General features: G+C 38.0%; 1 protein-coding gene across 1 annotated transcript in view; it reads right to left on the minus strand.

Annotated features, from left to right (window-relative positions):
• MEGF10 (multiple EGF like domains 10) overlaps positions 1–10,748 on the minus strand; it is a 138,921-nt gene extending 128,173 nt beyond the window's left edge. The window contains exons 1-3 of the mRNA XM_017860991.1: positions 10,618–10,748; positions 2,837–2,938; positions 1,428–1,528 (exon numbers count right to left, since the gene is read on the minus strand). Of these exons, the coding sequence (XP_017716480.1) occupies positions 1,428–1,528; positions 2,837–2,938; positions 10,618–10,733 (319 nt within the window). The 5' untranslated portion in view covers positions 10,734–10,748. The remainder of the gene's footprint in view (positions 1–1,427; positions 1,529–2,836; positions 2,939–10,617) is intronic.
• Positions 10,749–11,212: the final 464 nt, after the last annotated feature.

Genomic DNA, 11,212 nt, shown 5'->3' on the forward strand with positions numbered 1-11,212 from the left:
CTCCCGGCCAGGTGTGGGTATAATCTCCTGGTGTGCCCGTTTGCTTAAAGCGCAGTATTGGGGTGGGAATTACCCAATTTTCCAGGTGTTGTGTGTCTCAGTTCCCCTGGCTAGGAAAAGGGATTCCCTTCCCCCTTGCGCTTCCCAGGTGAGGAAATGCCTCGCCCTGCTTCAGTTCTCATTGGTCAAGCCACAGCAGCTGACCAGCACCAATTGTCCGGCACTCCCCAGTGAGATGACCCCAGTACCTCAGTTGAAAATGCAGAAATCACCGGTCTTCTGTGTCTCTCGTGCTGGGAGTTGGAGACTGGAGCTGTTCCTATTCGGCCATCTTGCTCCGCCCCCCCGAACATGTATTATTAAATATAGCCCCGACTCTGAATCCAAGCTAAAGAGCTGCCCCTGTCTGCATACAGAATAGAATCCAGGGGTTGGAAGGAAGGTGAGACATGTACTATCCTAAGCACTATCTCTGAGACAGCAAAGGAAACTCAAAGAGGTATAAATGGTTTATCTGAGGCCACCCAGCCAAGTGATGGTAGAACCAGTGATATCACTAGGCTCTCCAGATTCTTAAGCTGAGATCTATCCAGTCATTCCTGTTGCCTCCAAATTACAGCAGAACCTTGTCTCTATGCTACTCAATGTCAGCATCTCAACTCAGAAAGCAGAGTTGTCCCTCTAGCCGTGTGTTGAGCCAGAATACTCGAATAAAATAGTCTTTAATGATCTCTCTTCTAAGTGACCTATACACAATAGTAGGAAATCTCAATTGCAAACTGCATCTCACATGCATCTCATATTCTAGGATTCTCTGAAGTGTGTCATAAGATACCAAACTTCTCTCAAGACATCTCAGAATGAATTGGTGAAGTGGGGAGGGAAGAGAAGAGGGAAAATGACAATGAAAAGACAGAAGAGGGAAAATGACAATGAAAAGAAGTTCTATTTTGTGACACAGACTCACTGTCATTTTTTAATGTGAAAACTCCTCTACATTTAATAAGGCTTATCATTCTATGCACCAGAAAAGAATATGCTGGCCTCTCGGAAGTTGACTTGGGTCAGCTGCAGGAAAGTTAGTTCTCTGTTCTCTTCTGTGACCCAAGTCCAGTGAGTCCTGACCAATTTCCAATGAGACATTCATTGAAGAATTATAATTTATATCACCACCTCCGGCCTTGAATTAGCTTTCTGTAACAGCTGTTTTCTCCTTAAGTAATATTCATTTGGAGACTTTGGATAGGACAGGAGGACAGAGTTAATGCTTCCTTCATTACACAAGCCAAGGAAAAGTAGCAACCAGAGAAAAAAGGAATGTTCCAAGACACCCATCTCCCCAGGCCTCCGTCTCAGCTGCCATTAACAGAACCAAACCAGCACTGGGAAAAACAAGCGAATCTCAAAGGGGTGAAAGTCTTACTTACGGATACACATTTCCCCGCTTTCATAAAATCCAGGACAACATTGAGACTTGCGCCTATACATAGTCTTCTCCCCATGTCGATAGGCTGTCCGATAACTGACTCTATAGAAAGGGAAAAATTAGCTATGAAACATAATAAAGATCTGAAAAGCAAAGTCTTTCAAACTAGTTATGAAGAAATATGGAATACATGTCTAGACCAATATAATACTAACTCATCAATTTGCTAAGAAGATATTAAGATGCCCGATTGAAGCTAATCTATGCTTTATTTGAAGGGGTCAGTAGGTTCATGATTTCCCTCTTTCACTTATCCTAAAATATGTTGAAAAGTACTGATTAATTCATATATGATACCCACCTAACCATCATTCACTTATGTATGTTTTAAAGGAAGAATTCAGAGAATTCCCTTAAAAACCTTAGGGCAGTCTCATCCCACTATAATATAGAAGGCTAAGAGAAAAAAGACCTCTCCATTTAACTAAAGTGCCATTTATTCACAGATTCACTTACATAGCATGTGTTTATTGAGCACTTACTACATCCTGGGCACTGTTCTAGACATTGGGAATGAGCAGAGAGCAAAACAATACAAATCCCTTGCTCTCAAGGAACTTACATTTTACTGGGGAAGACAGATCTGGCTGAATTTGTTAAAGTAAGGACATGCATTAAACAAATGATTATATCATGTAACGGCAGGTAATGATTACATGCTGTGAAGAAAAATGAAGCCTCAGTCAGGGAATAGAACGTGACAGGCGGGAAATGCTAATTTACACAGAGTGGCCAAGGCCAGCTTGTGTGAAGAAATGACATTGAGCATAACATCATTTAGTGCAGTACAAATCAGCAGATGCTGCACTCAACGCATAACTCATACACTCTAAATGTTAGTATACTACTAATAAAATTAGGGCATCGAGTTCCCTTCTATATTAACATTAATATTTAATTATATTTTAGTTTTGTTTCTGTGTTCACATTTACAGAAAAAAAAATACGTCTTGTTTTACTTAAGGTTCAAATTTAAGTTAGCCTAAATTGAGTCAGATGTTTAATTGGAAACATATGCTAAGATATGAATTTCTTGACATCTGCTGCTGTCCATAGGTAACAGTGTCTCCCCCAGTTATGTGCAACACGGAGGCTAGATGAATTCTTGTTAACAAATGATGGTAAACAGCAGAAACTTTCTCTTCAGTTAGGCTGTAAGCTCCTTTAGGGCATGGGCTACCTTTCTGCTTTTCTATATCCCCTGTAATTTGACACAAAGATAAGACAGTAGCAAGCCCTCAATACCTATTCACTGAATTAATGGATACACTTTCTGCTGTCATTAGTAATTCTGTATTAGAATCTATTCCCAGTTAGCCAAACTCATAAACATGTCTGAGCTTCTATTACCTGTGCCGCGTGCATTTAAACCAGTTTAGAATGTCAGTGCAGCTCGTGTAGTAAATTTGATCAAAGGGATGTGGGTATGACTCTTGCACAGTCACTGAGTAGCTGAAAAGAAATGGAAAAATAAGAAATCAGTATTTCTCTTTTTTAAATTAATAATATATTATGTATTTAAAAGTTTGTAAGCTAAATTATCTCCATTTGCAACTCCATAGTGACTTTTAACAGAGAATTTCCATGTTTTATGGGTTTTTATTTAAACTAGAACCCCAAAAGGATCAATTTTAACAATATATTTAAAAGACAAGGATTCATGCTGTAAATTTTAAAGAAAATTCTATTTTACTATTCACTATAAACCCTAATATTCCCAAATTTAAAACACCACTCTATTTTCTGCCTTTAATTCCCTCCTTTTATCCCAGGGCTCAAAGGATAACAAAGATCATTCACAGAAGGTTTTCATTCTAAGTCTGCATGCAAATAATGTTACTCAGCAAAGAAACAATTCAAGTAAAGTAATACATTTTGCTACTGATTCTTAAAATATCAGAAAGAACATATTTTTCTCTAGTTGGAACTCGGAATAATTTGCTTTCAGGCAATGGAAGACTATACAGTACATAACAACTGAATAAATACGATAAAGTAGTCTTTAAACCTGGTTCTAAACATATGGCTGAGACAATTAGCCTAAAATAATCATACCAACAGCATGCTACTACTTAAATAGTCTGTTTTCCAATACATTTTCACTAACAGGTTCCTGTTAGAGTGAAAACATACAAGCCTACGGGCCTAAGAACGTGGGTGGAAAACATCCATGAAATATGAAGAATTCTCACTGTTCAACTCCAGACTTCTTCATTTTAAACAGTCTATTACATGCTAAAGAGCTTAGCATCTGCCTATAAGAAAATGTGGATAATCTTCTCCAAACAATTTATTCTCTTAAAGATTTTCACTAAAATCTTTAATTCACACAAACAAACAAAATGGGCCATAATCACTGATTCACTTGCTGCAAATCAACAGCCCAAGTTCACTAATAGGAAGGAAGGAAGTTAAAACGTCAGCATGAAGAATTCAGGTTAGACAGAACCTTCTGATTTGAAAAGCTGTGTGGTGCTAGCCTCACAAACAATGGGTTTTCTTTCTGCAGCTGGTCTCTGGTAGTCATTATATATCAGGCTTCAATAGGACAGCCATGAAGTAATCGTACTATTCATAGTTTTGTATATTTCATTCTTTGCGATATTGCAATTTATTTCTAGGTAAATTTAGTGACCCTCCATAAATGTTGGGCAAATAAAACAGGCTCTATTGAAAAGAGCACTGGACTAGAAGAAGGCAGGGTTATAATTCTGTACTGACACTGAGAAACTGGGAGATGTTCAGCGGATAACCTCACTTCCCTGGGTCCTCATGATCATGTTTTAAAATAAAAGGAGTCAGAGAAGGTGTTGAAGATCCCCTCTTATTTAACATCCTGAATTTCTAACATATACTTTCGATGACTGTTTCTTTCTCCCTCCAACAGATGTTACCCATTGCTACCTGCAAAAATAAGTTCAGATGAGGATACGGTGTGGTGTGCAAATGCCTGCATGCTATGATGTAACTCCTTTTGGGTAAAGCAAGAGGCCCTTGCTAAAATATTAATATTCTTGGAATGACATATCACATTAAGCTATCAGTATTTTCTTCAGACCCCTAGCAGTGTCCTGAGGTTCTAAGACTTCCTTACCAATATTTCTTCCTCCTGTGAAATTAAATAATTCAAATTTAAAGCTGTTGGAACTTTAAATTATTTTGAGCCTTGAGAGGAATATAACTATGTGGCCTGAGTCATGCAGCAGGCAGCTGCAACTTCTTTTTCCTATAAATGATTAGAAATAACCAAATGGCATCAGAGATAGACCCCCTCAGATTATTACCCTTCCTCACGAAATGTTAAAGCGATCTTCCTTGAAATGTAGCAAACTGTAATCAATCAAATCACTGTAACATATGTACTGGCTTTCTATGGAAAATGTCGAACCTCATTAAACTTCTCTGTTTCTGCCTATATAGGTGAAACTTTAACTTCCCCACTTGGGAACACTGAGCCCATTCCTTTGAAGTCTGTTTTCTGTATGGCTGTCCTCAAATTTTGTGCTGAATAAACTCAATACTTAATCCCATTTTCTAACTCATTGTTTAAAGTTGACACTTTCTATCCAGCTGCTTGTAAACAGCTGAATCTTAAGGTCTACAGCATTATATCTCTGTTCCATTTCTAGTGGAGAACAAAGTGAATGAATATGCTCTGTGTATACAACTGGTGTACAGGTACAGTCCTACATCACCTATGAGCAAAATAGAGCAACTTCCCACATGTGCTGTAAGAACAAAAAAGAAACCACTCTAAATTAATGCCAGTTGGGAGAAAACACTTATTCAACCAGTCTCCACAGTACTAATTTAGCTGAACTAAATTCATTTGTTGGAACTAGAGCTGATACAGAGTTTCTAGAAAATTTCAAAGGCCATGTTATGATATTCAAGTCTGTGTGCCTCAGAGTGCAAAAGTTATCAATAAATGCATCCTGGACAGTTCTATTTGATGTGGAGGGAAGAACCAATTCCATAAGCCAACGTGTAAAATGTTTTCACTGATTTCTAGGAACCAAAAGAGTTTTAAATGACAGGGAATGTTGGAGTATATGAATTTCCTCTTCTTGTCACTTGCTGCTCACCAATAGCTCTTTTATTAAAAGGACAATCAAAGTATTTAGGGTTCCAATTCAACAAACATTTATTGAGCAATTCCTGCCCTTGAGGAGCTCTCAGCCTAATGAGAGGCCAATATTTAAATGCTGAATGTAATACGATATAGCTTTCCATGGAGAAATATATATAGCTTGGGGGAAATAGGAGTATAAAATTCATTATGTTTTGAGTATTTCTCCTCAATCTTGGCTCTACTCATTAAAATTATTTTGACACTCAAACCCAATACAGAACTGACTACATATAAATTATTTTGAACTATATTAAACTATAGTTCAACTAATTTAACTATGTTAAACTACAGTTCAACTAATTTAACTATGGTTAAATTACTGTATAAACTTAAGTGGAAGCTTCTTTCTGACCGATAATAATTACCTGCCTAATTATCATCGGTCAGAAACTGAAGCTTCCACTTAAGCTTATAGGAGAAAGGTACTAAGCCTTTTCAACATGAATTTCTTTTCTGTTGTTTCTTACACACTATTTTTCCTTCTATACACTTCTTTCCTTTTTTTTCATTTGTAAAGGTATTTTAATCACACTATGGAATATGGAAAACACATTTTTAAAAAAGAGAGCAGGAGAGAGAATTCCACAGCTCTCACATAACCACCCATAGCATGTTGTTGTGCTTCTTTACAGTTTCCAGGAGGTTTTAGTTTTTGGTTGAAGGTATTTCTAAATTCTTACATTGTAATAATCACGCCATGCACATATTTCTAAAACATTCTTTTTTAACTTGAGTATATCATAAGCATTTTTCCATGTTAGTACGGTCTTCAAATTATGACTGCCAAATACTTTAAAGCGACTACACCTAATTTGCTCAATACCCACCAATCATTAGGCAATTAAGTTGTCACTCTTCAAGGGGTCCATTTTCTGGAAGTGATGTGTTTGAATCATGAAGGCAAGTGTCTGCAAGAATGGGCTTGCCTCCTCTGGTCTTTATCACCGCCGCTTTGGCCAGTGCTTAGGCTGCTGCTGGAACTTAATTAGCTTCTCTGCTAACACTCCATACTGCCATATTCACCAGCAGCTGCTTCTGAAGTCACAGAGTATGAGGGTACCTCCTCTATTATCTGGTCCAATTCCACTTTAATTGACAAGGAGCAACACTGAGCTTCCATATAGAGTCAGCAGTAACACCGAGACCCTCAGACACTGTCCTGCCCCATCCTCTCTCAAACATCACTATCCAACATTTAAAGCTTCTAAAACAGACAAAGAATGGGAAACTGGAATTTTAAAAATCTGATCCCAATTCTGCACAACTTTCAGCCTTCAGAAGCAAAACTCTTTATTTCCTGTTTGTTTGTTTAATCTTCTCATACATACGGAAAACATATCATCACCGTGATTTTAATCTATTAAGTGTTATCTGGGGAAAACCCCAGCAAGATTTAATTTAAGGTCAAAGAACAGAGGAGTGGGGGAGGAGATGGAGAATAAGGGGAGGAAGCCATTATCACTTGGGCACATTCCAAAGTGGTTAATTACATTTTACCTGCCTAAATTATCTTGTTACTTTAATCAGATATGGTAATAATCTTCATTTCTTATCTCTACTTGCTTCAGGACTGCTGATTCAATTACTCTCCCTTCTGTGTTAGTAATTGAAGGTTTGGGCAAAGTGTGGTTTCTCTTCACTTGCGCCTTCTTTAGAAGAAACCCCACTGAATGGAAAAGCTCAAATTTACAGAATACAGAAAGAAGGTTAGGAGAAGGAATAGATGATTTCTAGAGTAATTCATTTTCCAAAAAGATGCTGTACAGAGTTCCTTTAATCATAAACACCCCTTGAGTATTTAAATGATTTCATTTTCTCTCATTTCATTTTATGTACAATTTCTTAGAACACAATTGCTGCATTAAAACAAGGCACATCTCTATTTCAAAATATTCAGATATCAATTGGGATGCAGCTAGAAGACATTGATGGAAGTATTTTTGTTTAGTGCTTCTCAAACTTGAATATGCAGAGAAATCTCCCTGGGATCTTGTTAAAATGCAGATTTCGATTTAGTAGGTCTGGGGTGGGACCTGAGAGTCTGCATTTCTAACAAGTTCATGCCTCAGCTCTGCAAACCACACTCAGAAGTAACCTCCAGGTGATTGCATGATTCTGAGCCATTGGGTACAGGTGGTTTTTAGCATAAGAAGAGCTTAAAATGAGCCCTACTACCAGAATTACGCCCTTGGAACTCACCTTCCTCTCCCCATTTCAGTTCAAGCCCATTTCCATTTTTGAAAATACTAGACAAACCTGTCACCTGTGCCTTTATTTGATCATTTTAATTTATCTTCTACACCAGTCCCCATTCTTGCCAAAACAATTCTACTTTCTTTTACCTTTCTTCTAGAAATCATTATCTAGTCTTACAACAGAAAATATATCAAAAAGAAGATTACAGCTGTCAACCCTTCTTCCTGGTAGTACATTTTTTAAAAACTGGAAAATTTGTTCATCATTTTCCTGTTTGTTCACATTCAATTTCTCTCCCCTTTAGTGAGCATTTTAGAGTTTGCACTAATCACTTGTACAGTTGTTGGGTTCTATTAGGTTTAGAGATTAATGTGCCCCTTGTCTATCTGTCTTTTTCTCACTCTCCATGCCCCTCCCACATTGATGTACATATTTAGTCATTTCATTTCCTATCAGAAGATGAACTCAGTCATTCAATGATTATTTATTGAACACATGCCACATGCAAGGCAGTGTTTTAGACAGTGGGAATTATCAGTGGTGAGCCAAACAATGCAATTATGCATTGGCAGCTCTGATCAACTGCTGACCAAGGAAGCAGGACAAAATGTGTATTTATAAGTGGGTGCTGGATTATTTGAAGCCTTGAAATTGTTCTCTCTCTCTCTCTTTTTTTTTTTTTTGGGTGGGGGATGGGGGGGACAGGTCTCGCTCTGTCACCCAGGCTGGAGTGCGGTGGCATGATCTCAGCTCACTACAGCCTCCATCTCCTGAGTTCAAGTGACTCTTGTGCCTCAGCCTCCCTAGTAGCTGGGATTACAGGCATGCGCCACCACGGTCAGCTTTTTATATTTTTAGTAGAGATGGGGCTTTGCCATGTTGGCCAGGCTGGTCTCGAAATCCTGGCCTCAAGTGATCTACCTACCTCGGCCTCCCAAGGTGCTGGGATTACAGGTCTGAGCCACCACACACCCAGCCTTTTTTTCTCTTATAGTATTTACCTCAGAGAGTTCATCTGTTCACATCTCACATGAGTTCATCTATTCACATCTCCCATCTCATCATGCTGGATATTCCCAAATCTATATTCCCAAATACTTCCAGGCCCATATTTTACATTGATTTTATAAACCCAACACGGCAAACCCACACTAACACCTTCCCTTTCAAATCAGCTCTCTCTTTTATTTTTCCATATGTGCAATGACATCTGGATTACTTCACACAGCAAGTGCTAAATCCTAGTCTTCTCTGCCTCCTTCACTTCCTCAGTCAATGTATTATCAAGATCTGTTGATTCTTGTTTCACAGCATCTCACAAATTTGACTTTTCCTCCCATCCCAAATCTATCTTCCCTCCAAGAAGTTCAACCACCAATGGTCTCTTCCTTTACTAAATTTGACGGGTACCCATTCATGTAGCCACTGATTCATTTTTATGACTTTAATAAGTATTTATTGTATATTTTCTTGATGAAATGGTTTATGGAAGTGCTGTAAATCTTATAAAGAGAACTAATAGGAAGTCCTTCTGGTTAAATTCTGTATAATGTAGTTAATACCACAAATATATAGAACTTTATTATATACATATATTCTCTCTACAGCTTAAAGTTTCATAATAATATATAACTCCATTGACTAATCAGGTAATTATGTTTTAATTACCCTGCTTGTAACACTACCAATGGAGGTAGTGCCCTCACCAAAAATAATGCTGAGTGAGAAACCAGCGTGTCCCCAGAATAATACCACTGCTGTGCTTGAGAGGCTCTGGGCTTTTTGCGTCCTAACAGTGGGAGACAAAGGTGATTAGAATGTGTGCTCTGTGGTTTGCTAATCATGGTGCTGAAGATCAAGAGTTTGATATAATTGTACTTACAGCTATTAAAAATACATATTACCCTCCAGTACTTAACATCTTCTCTTTGTTTAAAACACTTGCATTTACACTTTTTGGATAAAGATGATTTCTGGGAAAATCAAGTAGCACATTAGAGCAGAGCCGACTGGACTTGATTGTACTGCAATATTATTGGATGGGTTTGTACTATTTTTGTGTTCCCAAAGGGACTATAAGGTCCTGGAGGATGACCTACTGTTTTGTACTTTCTGCTGCAAATTGCTCATATCTGGACATTACATCATCTGCCTTCATATAATCATACCCTCCTGAAATACAGTTCTAACTTTGTTCTGGTTGTGCACAGTTCTCGGTGGTCCACATGGCACTGATTTCAAACTGCCTCCCCTTCCGAGATCCCCTTCCAACCATTGCAACCCACTCATCTTATTCAGTTCTTCAAGAGCATCTCAGGGGACACTACCTCTATGCAGCCTTGCCAGTTTACCCCAAAATCAAGTCTCCCTTTTCAAGCCATCTACAGCAAAATTCTTTTAAATCCCATATATTTCAATACTTTAGTACATTATCTCATGCTGCTTTCCACTTCTTACTCATGGGTTCCCATGCATAAGTCCAGCTCCCCAAAATTAATGCAAATTCAAATCAGAGACAAAACCTTAGGAAGATCTTTTAATTGCTCTATTAATGCTTTCCCTGAATCTTACAATTGCACCTGCATTAGAATTAGATATGTCAAGATTTTTTTCACATAATATATACGCTGTAAGACCAAGGTGACTAACACTACCTAATTTGCTAGCTATGACTAATGATTTTTACATAAAAGTAATTTCACAATCTCTTCGCAAATTCTAATTTTATACATCTGACTGATAATTATAGTATATAAGGGAACTTCTCAGCAATTTTTTGTCAGGCTCCTTTCAGAACCATTACCTTTCCCAGTGGCTACACACATTAGGGTCTTCAAGATTCAGAGGTGATGCTGTCCCAATCCAGTGCCATAATAATAAACAAATAAAGCTCAGGCATGAGTTCAAAGAAATAACCATTTTTTTTCTGCAGAACAACCTACAAGAAAAAAAAATCCAAATTAGAAATGCATTGAAATGACTCACACAGAATTCTTTTCAGTACAGCAACCACCAAGTACCAGTTGTCACTGGGGCTGAAATGTACATAACAAGCCATGTATTTCAATAGCCAGGTCACCAAATTCCATGGTCCCTGAGAGAGGGGTGTTTCTTATGTTGTGCAGGGTGGCTACTATTTTGCAAATTACTAAAATATGCAAATCATCATCAATTGCCACAAGAACAAAAGCCCTTCTTATTTATGTCAGCCAATATTAAAGAAATCTACCAGAACAATTCAGAGCAACACAGGCCACCACATTCTCTCATCCGGCATATTTCCCTTCTGGAAGAGGAGGGCACACAGAGATAGCTGGCCTCATTTATCCTAGAAAATAAATGATGAAACAGAAGCTCCATTGAATCAAGAGAGAGGTACCTCAGGCTCAAACTGAGAT

The sequence above is a fragment of the Rhinopithecus bieti genome, unplaced genomic scaffold, assembly GCF_001698545.2.
Source record: "Rhinopithecus bieti isolate Rb0 unplaced genomic scaffold, ASM169854v2 scaffold_58409, whole genome shotgun sequence".
In the NCBI taxonomy this organism is placed as follows: domain Eukaryota; kingdom Metazoa; phylum Chordata; class Mammalia; order Primates; family Cercopithecidae; genus Rhinopithecus; species Rhinopithecus bieti.